We start from the raw sequence: 21,139 nt of genomic DNA on the forward strand, positions 1-21,139 counted from the left end.
ATATGTCTCATCAACTGTGCTGGAGCTCGGCGCGGCGGCTGCGTGGACTGTCTCCGTCGTTGGGCATGGCTTGGTGGCAGCTGCTTCTCGGCGCATGTGCGGCTGAGTGAGCTTAAACCGAGGTGGGGCACAGGTTGATGCTTGGCAACGATGCGAAGGGCATTTTTGGGTCGGACGGACGTTTTACCTCAAGATCGCTCTTTTTAGGAAAAATCCACGCTTGCGGTACGATAGTATAAAAGGCTAAGTATTGTTCATTCTTCGGGTAAATAGTCGAACGCCGCAACCACTAGACCACTGCGGTGGGCAGCATTCGCATTCAATTCGGTTTGAAACCCTACTCGTCTAAAATGCTCAAAGAGGTTGCGAAGGATGCTGACGTACCGGGCGAGCTGCTTGCAGGGTGGGTCGTCCCACGCGAGCAGCATGGGCGGCGCCGGAACCCGCACCAGCGGCGTGGGCCCTTCCGGGATGGTGGTGTTGTAGAAGGCGAGCCGAAGCTTCTCTGCCTGCGGAAGCATGCGGCTCAGCGCGAAGTACAGCCCGATCGCCGACACCACCAGGTATACCAGGATGATTATGAGGTCGCTCCATCGGAACACGAACCTGCACAGTAGCACATACCTTCCTGAACACTGAAACACGCTATATAAGGAACTTGAAATGCGAGCGTGTCTGCCGTGGTTGATCAATGGCTACGGTGATCTGTTACTGACCCGAAGGCCACGGGTTCGATCCCAGCCGTGGGGCGGCCGCATTTTGGTGGAAGCGAAATGGTTGAGGCCCGTGTGTCGTGCGATGTCCGTAGATGGTAAAGAACAACAGATGGTCACAATTTCCGGAGCTATCTACTACCGTGTCCTTCACGATCATATCGCCCCGCCGCGGTGGTCTAGTGGCTAAGGTACTCGGCTGCTGACCCGCAGGGCGCGGGTTCGAATCCCGGCTGCGGCGGCTGCATTTCCGATGGAGGCGGAAATGTTGTAGGCCCGTGTGCTCAGATTTGGGTGCACGTTAAAGAACCCCAGGTGGTATAAATTTCCGGAGCCCTCCACTACGGCGTCTCTCATAATCATATAGTGGTTTTGGGACGTTAAACCCTACATATCAAATCAATTCACGATCATATCGTGGTTTTGGGAAGTAAAATGCCAGATAATATTATTATCGAAATACGAGCATGTAACAGGTACTAAGGAAGACTAGGACAAGCGCAAACATGAGCTTGAGAAGATAAGGTCAGGCTAACTTGTCAGCAGATATGGAAGTAAGGTACAGTTTGGCAGGCCAACTGATATTGATAAACACCAAAATGATCGTTGATACGAGAATAAATATTAAAGCAGCAAGCATAGCACGTGATAACCTGTCATGAGTGCATAAACGCGCAAGGCTCCTGTCAGATAAGAAGCTCATGTTCTTGGAAATGGTCAGCTATTTTGAGCAAGGAAGTGTGGGCAGTGGCGAGGTGTGGCAATAGATTTATTTTTTTAGCGATTTTTTATATTTATACTTTGTATATTTACCAAAATGTGGCATAGCGTTTTCGGCGGAGATGGTATACGCGCACCAGCGGCGTCGGTCTCTCTGGGATAACGGCTAAGTTAAACGGCCGGGTCCTCGTACGGAAAATAGGATGCATGCAGATAAAATTACTACCAACCAAGACGACCTTTCCCAAGCTGAGGAAAGAGGTTACCCAAAGCAAGTCGTACTATAAGAACATGCAACCGAGGAGGAAGGGAAGTAGACAATTGAGCAGCGGAGGTAGACACGTCCATCGACAAGCTGAGCATCAGCGCATCGCCGGGCACGACAGACGTAGCCGTTGTGGATGAAGCGGCCGTGGCCCTCGCACTCGTACAACCGAGAGTCGACACCATGGTTACAGGTTCAAGGTCAGCATACGGAAGTCTCCGCAGCGGGTTGATCTCCCCCGCAGCCCTAGCCATTCTTTCCGAGCACAAAACCTCCGGTACGGGCCATAGAGCTCCAGTGGGTCCTTGCTCACACGAAAGTGGAAGGCAACAGCCTTGCCAACTACCACGCCCGAGAACTGTCCATCCGGGCCGAAGATGAGCCAGCTGAACTACCACATCCCGCGACGAGCTTTATAGACATTCTTCAGTTGCACAGAAGCGCGAGGCGCAAACTTCCCGAACCGCGCCCATAACAAACCCGCTAGGCAACAGCAAACGACCCTGCGACGCACACAGGAGAGATCTCTAACCCATCTAGTTCTGTTTAAACGAATGTACCCAGCGGACACACTTTGCCAATTCTGCAAAACTGAAAGAGGCACTCATGGCAACATCATAGCCTAATGTAAAGACCTCCAGCTCTTCTTACCCCCAAGCGATGGGAACATAGTTGTCGAGCCCCGCCCTGCCTACTCAGCTCGTGCTGACAACCAAGGCCCAGGAGTTGGTGGATACGTATGGGTACCATGTATACATAGCGAACCGTCGAATTTTCGAGCACAATAAAGATGATTATCTCGCTCTCTTCTCTGGTACGGTGGTGGTGTAGAAGGCGAGTCGCAACATCTCCGCCTGCGGCAGCGGGTGGAGATGTACGCATTACTCGTCCTGTGTGTTATATGCCACGTTTGCGTTTTCATGGTTGTGTTCTCTCGCCGGCTGTTCTTGCGGAACATATATCTGTCGGTATAAATATGTCAATGCTTCCCAAATGAACTTTCAATCGGTAGTATGTGCCTGTCCTTGTCTTTCTAAGTTCCCCATTACAGTTGCGTGCTCGTATTTCAAGTATTATGAAACATCAACTCGCTCAATCAGTAATTTTGTCTACAATGTGTCATGACCCATCACATACATTGTCTACAAAAGGATGTGATGGGTCATGACACAAGCTGAAGTAGAGACACATCTTCTCGCCCCTTTGTTACCTCCCCCCCCCGCACTTAGCGTTCAGCCCACGCGCTGGTACGAGAGGAGAGAGAAAGCATACAAATTTTTGTAACTCCTTTCGTACTTCACAAATTATGGACATGTTTGCGGCAGCCGATTCTCGAGGTAATATGCTGTTTTTAACGTAGTCACTAGATGATTATCTGGGAAAATGTACCAAGGCCCCTTTGAATAGGCATTCATACCCACTAGAGCATAACTCGCTACCTGACTGTGAGATGTATTGCATACTGATTCTTTGTGATATATACTGTATGTAAGCTAAGCGCATTGTTTTCCGAAAGCTTTGTGACTATGTGTTACTTTGGTGTCTTCTTTTTTTTCTTAGTTTGTCGTTTTAAACTTTTCCCGCCGCGGTGTTCTAGTGGCTAAGGTACTCGCCTGCTGACCCACTCGTCGCGGGATCCAATCCCGGCTGTGGCGGCTGCATTTTTGATGGAGGCGAAAATGCTGCAGGCCCGTGTGCTCAGATTTGGGTGCACGTTAAAGGACCCCAAGTGACCGAAATTTCCGGAGCCCTTCACTACGGCGTCTCTCATAATCATATTGTGGTTTTGGGACGTTTAAACCCACATATCAATCAATCACTTTTAACTTTGCTCGCCTCTCATTTCACCCATTTATGTTCCTTAAAAGAAAAGCGCATGTCTTCATTTCACTAAGTGGAACGCGACGGATAACTCTTTTCTTGCTTGGAGACCACCTTTGTTTCCAAATATGATAATGTTAATAATACAAAAGGCAGAGGCTGGCCAGACTAGGAAAACAACACAGAAATCGTTTGTTTAGCGTGAAGTCAGTCGAGTACGTCAGAGCGAGGACAATGTACTTTTTGTCTTGTTCAGGGAGCATGGGCAGACACGCTTTAAAATGTTATTGGCATTAGATCCACCACAGACGATGACTAAACCGGAAGTGAAACGGGTTCATCTCACAATGCGAACAGTCTGCCTTTATTTCTCCCGTTGCGTTCCGAGCAAGAAACACTGTGAAATTGCCAGACTGTTTCAAACTAGGCGATCAAAACTCTGTATAGTCTTGTACGTGAGTATCGTGCGTATCGTCTCAACTAGGTGAGTTTATTGCAAAAAATTAGCGATTCTATGACAATGCACGAAATGACCTGACAAATAAATCTGGTGTAGACAGAACAAGGCTGCTGTTAATGTTGTTTTCCTCACTGAGCAACAAGCCGTACTCTGTTTCCACACGAGATTACGGTAAAAGCTGACATGCATGACACTATATACTTCGGTTATATACGCTGCCCTTCTTTTACCCTCCTTCTCCTCTACACGGTCTTGCCATCAAATTTTACGTATGGGAAACGAAGAGCTAAGCATATTTCAATCGATGAACAATAATCAAAGAACTGATTGTTCAGATCGCTTCCCTTTCAAAAGATCAATACTCGATTTTAATTATCAATGTTCGTACGCTGACTTTTCAGTAACGAATCTTTTTTTCTGAAGACAGTGTTTTTTTTCTTTTTTGCCTGTTACTTCCTTAAGGTAGATACGTCAGTCCAGGGCGGCCTTATTTTCTGCTGCGATCCTGCTGTTACGTTCGTTGCTGCGGCCGGCGCGTTTCCTCTCCACTTGAGCCGCGATCGACGACTCACCTCACACGCTCCGACTCGCACGCGTAGGACAATGTTATCGCGCTTGGAATTTATACAAAACCTGACGGTGACGACAAGAAACCGCCTTCCATGTATATGCAGTTGTTACCGCAATGAAGTTAATAATATGTGGGGTTTAACGTCCCAAAACCACCATATGATTATGAGAGACGCCGTAGTGGAGGGCTCCGGAAATTTCGACCACCTGGGGTTCTTTAACGTGCACCCCAATCTGAGCACACTGGCCTACATCATTTCCGCCTCCATCAAAAATGCAGCCGCCACAGCCGTGATACGAACTCACCGCAATAAAGTGGATCATTCAGTTTCAACTGCACCTCTTAGCATTACAGCATGTAAAGAAGAGTATCGATCGAAAGCACTACAACTATACGAGACCAAACATAACAGCGCTGCGTTTGCGTGCTCGATTCAATAGTTCTGCACATAAACCAGCATCAAGAAACTTTTTTGCCCTGTTTAGTTACGAGACCATACCATAATTATAGAACCTTGAACAAGTGAAAGTACTGTTGGTGGAATCAAAACACGAATACATTTGGCACGTAGCCGTCATCGTTGCTATGTCCGCAGACAACTGAGTTCCAATTTCATACGTTTCATTACCTTCAACTATTCCCGCACAGCTAGCGTTCATTAATGAAATCGCTCCTTGGACTAACAAGTTTGAAACTTCGAAGAAAAATGTGTCATCTATGTCTTTTTCAAAAGATCGTATACCAAAATAATTAATTTAAACAGGAACTCATCTCAGCACCTCCATACGTATCATCGCGTCTTGATTATCAGCATAACGTTCTTATTCGTTTTGCAGCACTAATGTTTTTTTACTCCTTTTCTTTTACCAAAAACGAGCGCTGAGTGGAACCGCCTTCCTCCTCCTCCATCGCCTGCACCGAGGACGCTTCATCTTTTAAGGCTGCACTAACCGATTACGCCTTCAGCCTATAACAGCTTAGTTTGTTCGAACATGTATTTTCATTTTTCTGGTTGTATATCTATGTTGTATTTTTGTGCGTTTTGTTTTCGTATAACCCACTCCCTCTGTAGCGCCTAATGCGCCCTGAGGGTAAAAAAAAACAAATAAATAAATAAACAAATAAATACATAAATTCTAAGCATCATTTTTATAGCTTTTCCTGCGAAAATAAGAAAAAGCTAATGTCGCGCGTGTGTGTGTACTCTGTCTTCGTCTCAGGCACGCTGTTCTCAACTAAAAGTCAGCTCTGGTTTGTGTAATTTCAGCTGCAATGCAGTGTTGTTGCTTTGCCGTTATCTCTGTGTTTTCAAAGACTCCTAACCGATGACCGACATTATGGGGCAACGACCGGCAACGGCGGACAGAGGGAGATTAAAGAATTAATCATAATTGTCACTTACGTTTTGGTGACGGGACCAGTATGCCCAATTCTCAGATTACACCCTCTTTCCTTCTATAGATAAAAAAATGATTAATTTCTACTGTCTCAACGATTCCCCCCAAAATAAAATAAAATAAACATCGCCGCAGTAACAACAACGGAAAAAACAACATCGAAAACGGACAAGTGCTACTTTAGAACTGAGCGGAATTTTCTCCTCAAATGTGGATGCACACAACATTGTAACAACGGGCGCAGACTCCAGGCTTAAGCCGTGCGCCGGACGGCCTGGGACTCCGTCTTCGCATGACGAGGCCGAGTGCATGAGTGGGACTTATTCTTCTTTCGACGCGGAGAGATATATATGTAACAACTTTTCAACGAAATTCCTGAAGACAATAGTATTTTTTATCACCTGGCTTGCAACTCCAGGTATCGGGTGATGGCTATACCATATATAAAATGATCACATATACGCACAGAAAACCGGTACAGTAAGAAACACACATACACAAGAATCATTCATCTGAGTGGGTGCTCTCTTATCTTCTTATTAAATTGTATCCGAATTACATCAGATTAATTGCGTATTGAATCAGTTGATGCTGCATGAAGAAAGACAAGATACGAAAATTTAGCTACGGGAAGGTTGCAATCAATCCACCCAGGTATCTTACATCTTTCTCAATAGCGGAGTGCGCGCAGGGGAGTATAAAAGAGATGTAAAAAAAGGGGAAAAACAACGATGGCTGCCTCAGAATGCTAACCAAACCTCTCTTAGAACATTGCTTCCTTTTTCACCAAGTTGGGCGCATAGCTGCTTGCAACAAGGTGCGGCACCAAATGCAACAGTTCTAGCTTCAAGTTTTCTCGAGAGTATGCTGAAATTAGTTAGATCAAATCGAATTTTATACCTGCTGGCGGCGCCAATCACAAAATATCCGTGGTAGACACAATCTTTTGCTGCAATGGGAAGCTGTTTATTCTCGCACCTGAACAAAACAGAGTTTTAATTAACATTTTATACATATTGGTAGCAGCAAGAAAAATTTCTTGCGACCTACCCCTAGATATAGGGGGTCGTGCTAGATAGCACCTCTATTTTAGATATAGTGACTATGCAGTAGGCCTGTCACTATCACTTCTCTGAAAACGTTCGTGAAGACATTAAATGCAGCACGAAAGAGGACACAGCGAAGGAGTCGGATGGCCTGACGGGCACCCCCCTCCCCTCCCCATTCCAAAAAAAAAAGTAAGCGCTTCTGGCAAAGTCGCGCTTAAATGTGCTTATAACAACACCAACCATACATTTATTGAATAGAGACCCTGCTCTTACGAGAAAATTGAAATTGTGTAGCAGGCTGCCTCACATAGTGATTCCTACAACAAAGTGATATGGCCTCATGAACTTACAGGCGTGCGCAGGGTTCCCCATCGGGGATGGGGAAAGCAACTTCTCACTCCCCCCCCCCTTCTTTGCTTGAGTCCGAAGAACATCAAGCTTCGCAGATCTGCCTATGCACCTTCACTCATACGCGTGCACCCTGAAATGAATTTTAGGTCGAAGCCGACACTTGTCGCTGTTCCCTCGCCGAGTCACTCGCCTGTTTTTTTTTGTTTTTTTGCCCTATAGTTATTGCGTCACGATGTCGAGCGTGAACTAGTCGAAACTTTCACATCAATAAATTCGCTATGAATGCAAGAAATAATGAAAATAGGGCGATGACGCGCTTCCCACAACGGACTCGATCCTCGGCTTTCCGATGATCCGTATATACCAGGACTCTTTGGCCGCCATTATAGGCAAAATCTTACGTGGTCATCGTTACCCTGCATTCAACAATGACGAGTAAGGTCGCACTTATTGAAGATACGGGGCAGGCATGGCGCCCCCCTCGGATGACGGCCGCCCTCCCGTGTGCGCACCTGTGTCCGCGAGATAACGTCACAACGCGTGGAAGGTTGCCGCTTGCGGTTCAAGCATCCGACGGAGAGTACAAAGTATCATTATTATAGCTGACCGTATGCGTGGCTTCTTATCCTTGTCAATGTCCTCGTCCCCAGAGTCCGAGTCGCTGTCATCGTCCCAGACGCTCTTGAAGGCTGCCTTCCGCCGGTTCACGAGTGTCGACTCGACCGTGCCGTACGATACACCCGTGGTGGCCGCGTCCTTGAGCTCGATGTTGTCCGTCATTACGCTTGTTCAATGCTTTTTTTTTCGTCGATCAACTGACACACAAAAAGCTAGAAGACACCAAGAGCTGTGGCGTAGCTCTAAAATGGAGGTTAATCACAAATCCCGACGGAAAGAAGGATCCACAGTCAGATGGGCGAGGAAGCTGCGCAAAGACAACGACGGCGACTGCGGCCCCAGCGAAATGGCTCGCTTTTTTGTGTGTGTGTGTGTGAGCAATGAAAAAGTGGAAAGAGATTTATTTCCTTTCTCGTTTTAAAAGGGCGGTGTGGGAGCACGTCAAAAGCCAAGCGGCTGAGCCGACGACGCAGCTGTGCGCTCGACCCAAAGAGCGCAGCGGATGACGCCTGTCTATGATGTGGACGTCACATCCTGCCAGCTGTTCTGGGCCCGTACCGTGTAAACGCGCTGCACGTCCATATCACGCGCCGGCTGGGGACATCACACAGCTGAACCGATCATGGCACGCGTATACGACCTCTGCCGCAGTGCGAGTTTAAAGCGTGCCAAGCACAGCGAATATACCGCGAAACACACTGTAGACAAGTTCCATGAAAGGCCAAAAGCATGACAAAGGGACGCTAGCGCGTCGAATATCGAATGATTTTTTCAGAATGTTCTAGCTGAAATGGGGATTAGTGCAAAGTCGCTATGCACGGCGAGGTATATGTGAAACGACTGAGGCCCGGGCTAAATGAATTCGGATTGCTGAGGTAATTGTCGCGCACAGAGCGGACACAACAAGCCGCCTGGATGAAGAGCAAGCGCTCAGGACCTCTTTGAAGCGAAGTTTTCTTTGCAAGGCCTTTTGGACTTTCATATCCACGGTTGTATACTCTCTAGCCCAACAACACGTGCACACGACAGCGCGTGCGCGTGTCATGCGTCACTGTTTACGTTAATTGCCAAAGACGCCTGAATGGCAACGGTAACCATCGCCATATCTTTCGCATCCCGCGTGAACGTCTATTTTTCGACATCTATACTACACTGTTTCTTCCTCGATAAACGCAAGATTGCGACCTCGTGGCATAACTAGATTGACATCTCTCGGTGAGCATTCAATGTGTGCACTTCAAGGCCCATGTTGGTGAATGGTGTAGGTAAATACATGAAGCAAAACCTTTCACAGCATTAAAACTTCGTTCGACCAATGCGATATTAAACGTAAGAAGTTTAGTCATATTGCAAGTTCCACCAGATGAAAATCAGCTAAGGCACTTGAACGCCTCCCATCAAGGTTTATAACGGATGAAAAGCTTTTTCACGAAAGCTTCGATCGTTTCATATCAATTGCAACATCTGCACGAAATCAGCTAATAGGTATACTTTTCCATCGGACGTGCATGGTTCTACTGACCAGACTGACCACAAAAGGCGCACCCACATTCGAGGAAAAGGATTGAGGCAACTGCATCGCAGCTAATAACTGTTCATAGCAGGAGTCTTCAACACGCCCGGCCCACACAAGGCTGTCTTTGTACCAGGTTTTTTTTTCTTTCTTTATCTTCTCAACAGTTATGTAGGGAAGCTACACAAACACCACTCACCCAGAGCGTCTTTTAGTCTTTTAGTTTTTTTGTGTGTGAGTTGCCCCATGCAATCACCATGCGATCAGCATGCGTTAAAGCAACTGCTGAACGAAAACTCTACATATTTCAGAATCGGCGTTCACAATTCAGTCGTTATGGAGATCGGTACTGCTTTTTTTTTTTCTCGAATGGTGACTTCGTATTTCTTTCAGAACTAACCCATGCCTGAGAAAAGACCTTTACAAGGGCAACATTAGCGAACATAATGTCCATACCCATTACCTCCCCGTCCCGTTCCAACCTCCCTCTCTGCCCTGGCCCTTGCGGGGATGCACTTATTGATGCGGCCAGAAAGGTGAGGCGAGCATGAGACGCTTAATCTATAATATGCATGATTTGCGCAACAGTGTTTCGCCACACAAGTACTTGAACGAGATAGCAGCTGACGGGGGCGCCATTTGTCGCAGCAGCCCACCTTGATTGCGGTATATGACGGGAACGTATCGTCCAATGTTTTTCGAGCGTCTACAAAGAAGACAAAATGGCCCAGGAGAAACTGTCTTTAGACTGTCGTTTTGGGCGAGGATTCTATCATCCTTACGAAGTATGCCTCCAAACATGGAGCTGAATGTGTTAAGACGCGTGTATAGCAATAACTTTTTTCTTGCGCAGACTGACACACGGATGCAGAGAGAGAGCGACACTAGCGACACTATCAACTGAAGGCTTTATTCAGCAAGGGAAAACATACATGCCAACACTGTCACCATACGCACCGTCGTAGGTGCATAGTCAGGAGCTCTGGCGCCATATCTGCTGCTGCTTCCTTTTTTCTCTTCAGACGCGACACTTCTTTTTCAGAAATAGTTACTTGGGTGGCCGATACTAGATGGTCGCCTGATGTGGATGTGATATGCTTCTGCGATCTATCGTGCGGTGCGATCAAGGTGCCTTAACAGAATGACTACATTCGAAAACCGTGCCTCGCATCCACACTGCGCACAATGCATCGCCTAATGCGTTGGCGGCCCGCCCTTCAAAAACTAGTGGTGCTCCTTTAGGCGTATGCAGGGGTGCAACAGCCGAAATACAATTTGGAGCCATTTTTGGAGCAGCAAAATGTTACTTTAGGAGCACTCAAATCCAAATTTGGAGAAGGTTACGGGGGAAAAATCATACATTTCTTTTATCCTGAAATACCGAATTCGGAGCAGTATACATTGGCAGGCTTACATATAGAAAAAAAATATGTATAGACCATTCAACATCACCTAGAGCGTGCAGTGTGAACAAGAGCACTGCTATTTCAATGAAAGTATTATTTTGAACCAGCCCACTGAGCAAACAGTCATGAAGTCCATAATAGCATTTGCTGCAGCCGTCTAATAATTTTACAGACTCTGCGAATTTAAATATGGATCTACCAAGCTCGCGACCTTGAAATTTTGGAGATCCGTAAAACCGAGGAGTAGCGACGGCGAAAAAAAAAGAACCTGGCGCCAAAATATGTTTGTTTGTTTAGGGAAGCAGAAGTGTCATACACTGCTCTATATGATTGCCAGTAGCTTATTTACACGTCAGTTATTATACTGGTACTCCAAATTATGCGGCGTACAAACGCATCAGTAACTTAGCAAAATGTGCGGTGTCCCGCGAGTAGCGCTAACAGCCCCTTCCAAATGCCAATACACTTTTCCGCTCGGCAACAGTACTGCGGCGAAAGTGGCCTAAGCAGCATTCTCTGCACGGGTTAGAACCAAAGCCAAGAAATTTTCTTACCCCCCCCCCCCCCTCCAACTTTTTTTTTCTTTTTTCCCCGGGGGATTAGGTGCCGTTTCGGTTCCCTCTAAAGCGCGTTCGACCAGGTAATGTAACAACGGCGAGCGCCCGTTGGCCCGGCGATGGTACCGGATATCCATCGCCAGGACCGTGACCGGGACGACGCAAGTTCATAACAAAAACACTTGCAAAGGGTGTCGCCCCCAGACTCAACATAAAGGGGGTAGGACTTTCGTAGTAGACATGTTTTTTTCTTTAATTCTTGGTCCAAGCCGATCGAAGGGGAGGGGGAGTGGTTTTAAAAGAAAAGAAGAGAAAAGTGAGCCCCGTAACTATATCTCCTTCTTTTTTCTCTCGCTTGGCTGTCTTCTTCTCCGTCTATTTTCCTTCTATTCTTTTTATTCCTCCTTCCCCCCACCCCTATAAGGCACTGCGCCGTGTCGCCTGAAGGCAGACAGAAATTAGGTGCCTTTTTCCTCTTTCTAACCACTACCACCCGTAACCGTCTTTCAGGGGGAGGACACCTCAACAGTAGCTCACGACGGAGGGGGGTAGAGAAGGGAGTAAATAGATAGGATTAAAAGGTAGAGAGATAGAGAGAGGGGAAGGAGAGAGCGAGGCGCAGGGACAGGGAGCGACGGAAGTAAGGAGAAGACAGAAAAAAAGGAGACGGTTGCAGGAGTCCGAGGACGGGGAACAGCTGGAGAGAGCTCTTGTCGGCAACAGGAGATGGCGTAGAGCTAATCCAGTCGGCCAGAGGTGTACGCTGTCGTCGTCGTAGGGGATCGGTCGCAGGAGGTGGCGAAGGACCAACTTAGTCGGCCAGAGCTTCACTGTCATCGGAGATCGCGAGGGCACAACCGCTCGGCACGGAATCCAGCGAGCGACTCATGTGCAATGCTCGACAGCGGGACGATAGTTATAGCGCGAGAACAAAACGACGACACAGAGACAAGAAGGACACGAAAGACACGAGCCTCCGTGTCGTTGTTTTGTTCTCGCGCTATAACTATCGTCATGTCATACCAACTAGCCCAAGCCGCAACACTTCTAAGTCGACAGCGGGGTCACACAACACGCATCTTATGACGCCATTCTAGAGCGCACGCTCATTGGTGCAGGCTTGTGTGAATTCGCCTTTGAGGAAGAATTGCCACTGCCTTCTGACGTCATCTTAAACTATTGATGATTGATATGTGGGGTTTAACGTCCCAAAACCACCATATGATTATGAGAGGAGAGCTCCGGAAATTTCGACCACTTGGATATTTAATTACAGGTTGCATGTAGTGCGCACACATGTTCGCGTGCATAGGAGCGGCTTAATCAGATAATTTTCCGGAGTTCCGACCATGAATTCCTAAACGGCCAAAATTATGTGACCTCGGTAAATTTTGTATGATAAACCTTTAGTTCTTTGTTGCTGTTGTTCTCTCATTCACAACTAATTTCCCACAACGTTAAGAAGCAGGATGGCAGCTCGTCAGAAAACGTAGAGGTACAAGCGAGTACATGTCAAACATTTTGCCACGTCATAAGATCATATGCAGCCTTCACTTCGTGCAACTCCGAACATCACGTGTCTGGTATGATCACCCTGCAGCAAGACATTCACCGGACAGAATACTTGCTTCTCAGGGCAGTTTTGACCATACATATAACATATACAGACGCGCGCAGGGTTTTCAGAGGATATTGCTCCAGTAGAGGGCCAAGCATTCTTTTCCTTCCGCTGGCCGAGTCTGAAATCAAGCGCTCAAATGGATGCGAAAATAAAAATAAGGCGACGGACTTCTTACAAAGGCCGGCCATGTTCACCGGTTCGAAATAAATAGATTGACGTTGTTTAATGCGGCATTATGCATCTTTGAATTAAAAATCACCAGGGCTGACGCACAGCATATAGTCACAGCGAAAGCTGGAAGAGCGACCCTTCAGTCTTTTTCAACACTCTTTAGGTAATTGCTAGAAGCATACTTGCCGAGTACCCACTACTCCATTAATCACCATCATTTTTGCGTAGTAGGCAGGCGTTGACTATTCTACTCTTTGTCATATTTCGGAGAAGCGTGGCATCCGCTACACACTTGCAAGAAATTTCGTGCATTTTTTAATGCACTGGCTGTCGACGATGAAGCACTATGCCAGAAGCTTTTGTAATGGGTTGGAGCATTCGACGAATTCACTCGTTACGCGATTCGCATTGTGCAACACCTGGTTGGTCCTTTGCTGTTCTAAAACTCTTTATTACTCACATTAACGCGATTCCTTTCACGACATCAAGCCTGCCCGAGACAAGTTTGCACCGGAGTTTCAAACACTGGCATGACCCTGCGGTAGAATACTGGGATGGCACGCTGGGAATCCGGGTTATAATCCAGTTGTGTACTTGGTGTTTTTTTTTTTCGTGAGATAGTGGTTACGGACACCGGCGGCGGCGGCGCAAAACTACACGACACACGCTACCCTTGTTCTAATCTTATAACAATTTTTGTTGTAAAAATTACGCGAAAGGTCTAATTGGGTAAACGTATGGGGCAGAATCTGCACCCCGTTTAAACAATTAACCCCCTCACACCCCTGCCTACCTCCCAAACTTGCGCGCAAACCTGTGGTTTCGGCGTAATTGTGTGGCGGGACGCCTTTTAAAAGCGCTTAATTTAAATGAAGAAACAGTGATGAGCCATCAATCTTCACGTTTGAACCTACTGTCGTACCTAAATTACGTTTTTTTTCTTCCTCTACGGCACCCACGCTATACTATTAAGCTTTTCCGTCGCTTCTCGCTCAGTTTGCACAACTCCACGTGGTTTTATTAAATGACACGGCCTTCACAGCCGGCAAAGATGCGCCATGAATCTGCACTGCGGAGAATGAGGTCGTCGCTTTGCGAACGGCTTGAACAGACAGGTGTTACGCAAAGGAAGTTAAACTATGTTTTTACAGTACGCGCTGACAGGCAACGCGCAAAGTAGGCAGGCCAATGATTCGCTACAGAAAGTATTCGTTGTGCACTTGTAAACAACAACACCCATATATGCACTCTGTGGTGCAAAGTAACGTAGGAGTCGCACACTGAGCAACAATAAATAAGAGTTGTGGCACGAAATGCATATAGGCATTTCAAAACGGCCATGCTCTTCATCTTCATAGCTTGCCACTGGCTCACTTGAAAATGACTCGAGTCTAGAAGTTGCAGCCAGTTACAAATCGAGTTAATATTAAACAACCAAATACTATTAAGCAAAAACGGACCACGACATATGTCCCTCCCGCTAGGTCTTCGCCACAAACAAGTTGCAAATAAATGAATGAATTAATATAAGTTCAGCGCTCCTGCACACAGTCTTTAGAAAAGAAAAAAAAACGCAGTTCATGTCGCAGTAATTCCAGGCCACCGCTCAGCAGGAACATTAAATGCTTATGCTGTTTCCCCTTGAAGCCGTAGGCCGAAATAGATTAGTAGAGTTACCAATATACCAGTCGAATTTCATGACGTGAAGTCCGATTGAAGACGATATATATATATATATATATATATATATATATATATATATATATATATATATATATATATATATATATATATATATATATATATATATATATATATATATATATACACGACAGTTTCAAGTGATCCAGTTCTCTAAGTGATCCGAGGTAGAAAGCACGAAGACGACGACGAACAACACCCCCCCCCCCCCCCAAACACAGTCTTTGCCCATTGTCATCGTGCCTTTAACCTCCGATCAATCGAAACTAAAAGCATTACTGAAGCACACGCGTGAGCTGAATTCGTAAGCAATTCCCAAGGAACTACATAGGCAAACTGTTAGAAGCATTGTGATGAAACAATTCGCACGTGCCGTAACACCGGATAGCGAAGGTCGCATGCTTCGCGGCATGAAAAATTGCGTCAAACTGGGTTGTTTGGTACATTCCATTACAAAGGGAACATCACTAGACAGGACGGTGATAGAACGGACAGTATACATCGTTCCATCACCGTCTCCTGTCTAGCACTGTTCCCGTTGCTTCACGGCGTATATTAGCAACGGGAAAAGTATGTTATCCGTTATCCCGAAGGCCATCGATGACTTGTTACCACGTTCCAGTATCGATCCAGCAAAAGGCTGCGGCGCGCGGAGTCGAACGTCCGACCTCTCGCTTGTGAGTGCGTGGCGTTAGCTACTGAGCCACGAAGGTCCACCTCCACCAGCGATGAAACGGCAAGCTATTTATATTTACCACTTACCGCTGTCAATGGTGACCTCGGGGGAACTATCGTGTTTTCAGCATTACCAGCGAGATGGCGCAATGAGTGCGCGTCGCCAGATCGGCACGACGCGGCGACCTGCGCAGATGCCCTTCATCACGCGTTTACCCCCGTATTCTAGAACCTCCCTTCACTCAACGCTTCGCCTTCACTTGATGGATGGATGGATGGATGGATGCTATGAGCGTCCCCTTTATAACGGGGTGGTGACAAGTATGCCACCAGGCTCGACAAAAAAAAAAAAATTTTTTTTCTTTTTTTTTTATGTTGGCCTAATGCCTCTACTTCGATAAATTCTATCTTAATGGAAAAAAGGTAAATTTTCAGCTTAAGTTCTCTGCCATTTACGGCACACTGTCCATATTTTATTTTTCCAATATTTATTTTTGTCCTTTCTCTCTAATTTTCTGCCACCAATACTCTAACCGTCTCTTACTTATTTCAATCGCGGGTGTGTTCAGCTTTCCATTGTTGTCCCTAAAACCCAAGGCTTCCTGTAGGTTCGTGCCCAAACGTACACCTGGGTGGATATCTCCACATTCAATCAGAACATGTTCCGCCGTTTCCTTATCTTTCCCGCAGCATGTGCATTGTTCTTCTTCTTTACTGAATCTTGCTTTATAACTACGCGTTCTAAGGCAACCCGATCTCGCTTCAAACAGTAAAGCGCTTCCCCTTGAATTATCGTAAAATGCCTCCCTCCTTATTTCATTTTTGCCCTTTCGGTAGTTACTCAAAGCCGGTTTTTTCTCCATAGCTGCCATCCAGTAAATCCTCTCCGCCTCCCTGACTTTTCCCTTAACGCTCTTTGTTGACATATGGCTCACAATACCAGCCGTATATTTACTAGTGAGTCTTCTAGTTCTTTTTCTCCACTGTGTGTCCACGCTCTTCCTATACAAATAACGGAACACCTTCTCTGCCCATCTACTCTCCTTCATATTTCTTAGCCTTTCTTCGAACCTTATTTTGCTCTGCGCTTCCCTCGCCTCAAAACCTGCCCACCCCATATCGCCCTTTACAGCCTCGTTTGTCGTCTTCCCGTGAGCACCCAACGCGAGGCGTCCCACAGTCCTTTGATTTACATCCATTCCCGATTGCACCTCTGCCCTCATGCACACCACTGAGTTCCCAAAAGTAAGCCCTGGAACCATTACACCCTTCCACAGACCTCGAAGCACCTCATACCTATTGTATCCCCACAACGCTCTGTGCTTCATTATTGCCGCATTCCTCTTTCCTTTTGCTGCCGAGGCTTTTTCCTGTACCTCCATGTATCTATCACTCTCATTTACCCATACTCCAAGGTACTTGTATTCACTTACCCTCGGTATTTCTTGGCCTTGTATGGACACCGTCTGATCACAGGGATCATTGAATACCATCAAACCACACTTCGTTACACTGAATCCTAGTCCAAGAGCTTCACCTTCCCTTCCGCATATATTCGCCAGCTGCTGTATATCATCTCGACTGTCCGCAAATAAGACGATATCGTCCGCATAAAATAAACCTGGAAGCTTCTGCTCAATCATCATGCCGCCCTGTTTGTGTGACAGATTAAAACCAATGTTGCTACCTTCTAGCGCTTTTTCCATACTCACCATGTACAGCATGAATAACAGTGGGGACAAAGGGCATCCCTGTCTCAGACCCCTGCTAACCTCAACGTTCTCTTTGCTACGCATTCCTTCCCACTCTATGCAAACTGTATTTTCTCGGTATATCTCCCTCAAAAGCTGTATACAGTCGTCGCCCATGCCCATTCCTTTCAGTATATCCCACAAAATTTCCTGATTAACGTTGTCGTATGCCCCAGTGATGTCTAGAAAAGCCACGTACAAGGGCCTATTCTCTATTTTAGATATTTCTATACACTGAGTGAGAACAAACAGGTTATCGTCTAACCGCCTGTCGACTCGAAATCCGTTCTGAAGTTCTCCCAAAATATCGTTATGTTCGGCCCATGTTTCTATTTTCATTTTTACTGCTTGCATCGCCAACCTGTATAGTACCGATGTAATGGTTAGTGGTCTATACGAGCGAATCTTGTCCTTTTCTCCCTTGCCTTTATAGATTAAGTTCATTCTACTTTGTCGCCAACTGTCCGGTATTTGTCCGTCCTTTAAGCTTTTTTCTACTGCTTTTAACAATGCTTCTTTAGTGTTATGTCCTAGTTCGTTAATGAGGCTAACGGGAATCCCATCTAAACCCGCGGCAGTGCGCTTTGGAATTTTTCCTTCGGCCTTTTTCCAGTTGAAATTATCTAGTACTAGCTCTTCCTCTGTTGCTTTCTCCGCCACACTTTTACTCACTGGGGAGATCCCCTGGACGCTCTTTTGAAACGAATCGGCTGTTACCTTTTGGATGTAACCTAGCGCTTCGTACCCTTCCAATTGATTTCCTCCTTCATCTAGAATATGTTGTTGCGTTGTGACAGACTTCCTACCTAGCGCCTTTATGTGGCTCCAAAAAATCCTAGGCGCGGCCTCCTTTTTTTCGTGTATCTCTGTCATCCAGCGTTCACTTTCACCTTTAATTTTTGCCTCTACCAATTTCTGTACAAGGGATTTTTTCTCCAAATATATTTCCCATATTTTTTTGACTTCGTCCTGCGGCCGCTTCTCCTTTTTTGCCTTTCTATGCTCCCGTGATGCTTCGCGTCGCTTCTCGATCGCCTCCCGGATTTCCTTGTTCCACCAACTTTTTGGCTTCCTTTTTCCTTTCCAGCAAACGGTTTTCTTCTCTTTCCCTATCTCCTTCGTCATTAGATGTAGCAGCTCCCTATACTCCCAGTCCTTGCCTGGTATTTCGCCTACTTCTTTCTCGACTCTTGCGGCTATATTTATTATTTGTTTGTCATTTAAATACGAGCTGCCAGACTTTGATTCCATGCTCGTATTTTTAGTTTCGTATCCCATTTGTAATGTTATTCGTTTATGATCACTACCCAAGCTGTTAATGCCTTCCTCGTCTATCCTCATTTCTGTCAGTTTGTGGTAAATTCCTTCAGTCATGAGACAATAATCAATACTTGATTGCTTGTTTCCGACTTCCCATGTGATCTGGCCGTCACATTTAGGCCCTGTGTTAACTATCTCCAGACTATGTTGCTCGCAAAGATCTAGTAATAACTTCCCATTGGTGTCTGAATATCCGTCAAGGTCATGTATGTGGGCATTCATGTCCCCTAGAAGGATGATTTCGGCCCCATTACCAAATTCCTTAATATCCGCACTCATGCAATCCACTATCTCCTGATTCTTTTCTCTGCAGTTATTCCCCGTCCACAAGTAGGCTACCCCTAGCCACGTTTCCTTTCCACCTACTGTGCCCAGAACCCAGAGGTGCTCTGAACACGTCTGTTTCACTCTAACCCATTTGGCTCCGCGGTGAATTAGCATTCCTACACCCCCACCTTTCCTTTCCGATATGGTCCTGTTACACCCTTCCCAAACATAATTTTTAATATGTGGTGGCTCTTCCAAGTCTCTAAGGTGTGTTTCTGTAACCGCATACACGCCTATCTGTTCTTTGTTTAACTGCTCCTCAATCTCTAACCATTTTGCCTTCTTTCTGCCACCCTGCATGTTTATGTAACTAATTGCGACACGCGCCTTTTTCCTTTTTCTTTTACCTTTTTTCTGGTTTTTCGCAATTCTACCTGTCAAAGCGTCCTCCTGTTTGTTTTCCCCGTTACGAGCTACCCCGGACTCCGAAGGGCCCGTGAGCCCCCCAAAAAAGCTACTGCGCGTCCTGCCAGTCGCCAGCCCACCTCGTGTCCAAGCCTCTCATCGAAATGAATCCTGTCTCTTTGGAATCCACCCCACCTGTGCACTTCCCTGTTTAAATCCACTACCTCGAAACCCTTCTCTCGACTAATTCGCCATATCTCTTTGTTTGCGTCGACTACCGCTCTTTGCAGGTTGATGTTGCGTACTGGTACTTCCGGTACTGTGCATACTACAATTTGCACCTGGGGGGACACGGTGCGCATGTCATCCACCCCTTTCGCCAAGGTCGTCGCTAGTCCTGACGATTCTTTTTTTAGGACGTCATTTAACCCTCCCGCAATTACAACGAGGTTGCGATTGTTAGCTTTAGCTGCGAGTTTTTCACCCGCTTGACTCATTACTGTCCCCAGCGTTTGTCCTGGGAACGTCCCTATCGCAACTCTCTTGTCGCCTTTCACCCTTTCTTTGATTGCCGCTGCGCATCGGACTAAATTTGAGTCACCGGCGATGATGACCTGTTCAGACATTCCTTCTGAAACCTGCACCTGGCTGCTGACTAGGTGACTAGCGTGAGTCACGGCTGCTGGTTTGCTCCCTCCCTCCCTCAAAACTACTTCCCGGTAGCTGGGCCCTGTGGCCAATGTATCTGCCTTTGTCATGCCTGTTTCCCTCATCTCTCCCGCACGGTGGGTCGTCGCCATAATGCTTCCGCCGTCACCTGCGTCTTCGTTCCCCTTCACGACCTTCGATAGGCCCTTCTCGGCTGCCCGGAGCCTTTCCTCCATGGCTGACGTTTTCTCTCGCTCCTTCGCCAATGCATTCTCCAGCTCTGCGATTTTCTCCATGAGCCCACTCTGGACCGCCATCATATTTTTCATTTTCTCCTCGATCTCGCACTGTCTACACTTGGCGTCATCTTCTGCTTTCTCTTCCGCACTAATTTCCACCTTCAACCCTATCCCGCACTCTGAACACTTTACGGTCTTTTTGACCATGGCTAGCTCAGTTTACCGATGCCCACGTGTTAGAAAACTGTACTAAAATACACTGGTCTAAGCCAAAAAGAACCACAATAATAAATAAATACGCTACACTTCACAGCACCTGCGCATGCACGTGGTCGGTCTACGCGCAGGCCTCAGCCACGTGGTGGCTGGAGAAAAAAAAAGACACAGTACAGAATACTAAAAAAAAAAAAAACCGTACACCGTACTAGACCTAATGAAGCTTTACGCTAGCGCCTTACGTTCTCATAACGCTACATACAGAGGCAAGCTGGAAACATGCAAAAACACTTATCTGTAGCTGTCATTCCGGAGCTCTCCAAAAACACGTCCGACCTCGACGAAGGCGCCTCGACCTGAGAAAGCCGATGGGAGCGCCATCTCTAAGTACGGCAAGTCACTGCATATCAGTGATAGTCTGCTGCGATTCTTGAGCAGCGCAGCGTCATTTTCAATCGAGTGGTGGCGCAGTGCTCAACTCTGTTAAGTGAAGGGTGAAAGTCGAGTCGAGGAGCGTTTGTGAATACAGGGGTTAGCCCCGCGAGGGGGGGGGGGGGGTAGAAGATCAAGTGTGAGCGCTTAAGCTATCTCGTGGTGGGTGGGAAGAATCTTACGCCTTGCTCGTCCACCGGAACGATTCTGTTTTAGTTACCGGGCGCACAAAGGTCATTGAACTCACCACAC

The 21,139-nt window shown here is 46.6% G+C and overlaps 1 protein-coding gene across 1 annotated transcript in view; it reads right to left on the reverse strand.

The window, feature by feature from the left end:
* The window catches only part of LOC119182835 (scoloptoxin SSD14-like), a 35,278-nt gene extending 27,038 nt beyond the window's left edge, over positions 1 to 8,240 (reverse strand). The window contains exons 1-2 of the mRNA XM_075888855.1: positions 7,955 to 8,240; positions 385 to 606 (exon numbers count right to left, since the gene is read on the reverse strand). Of these exons, the coding sequence (XP_075744970.1) occupies positions 385 to 606; positions 7,955 to 8,127 (395 nt within the window). The 5' untranslated portion in view covers positions 8,128 to 8,240. The remainder of the gene's footprint in view (positions 1 to 384; positions 607 to 7,954) is intronic.
* Positions 8,241 to 21,139: the final 12,899 nt, after the last annotated feature.

This window comes from Rhipicephalus microplus, chromosome 3, assembly GCF_043290135.1.
Source record: "Rhipicephalus microplus isolate Deutch F79 chromosome 3, USDA_Rmic, whole genome shotgun sequence".
Taxonomy (NCBI): domain Eukaryota; kingdom Metazoa; phylum Arthropoda; class Arachnida; order Ixodida; family Ixodidae; genus Rhipicephalus; species Rhipicephalus microplus.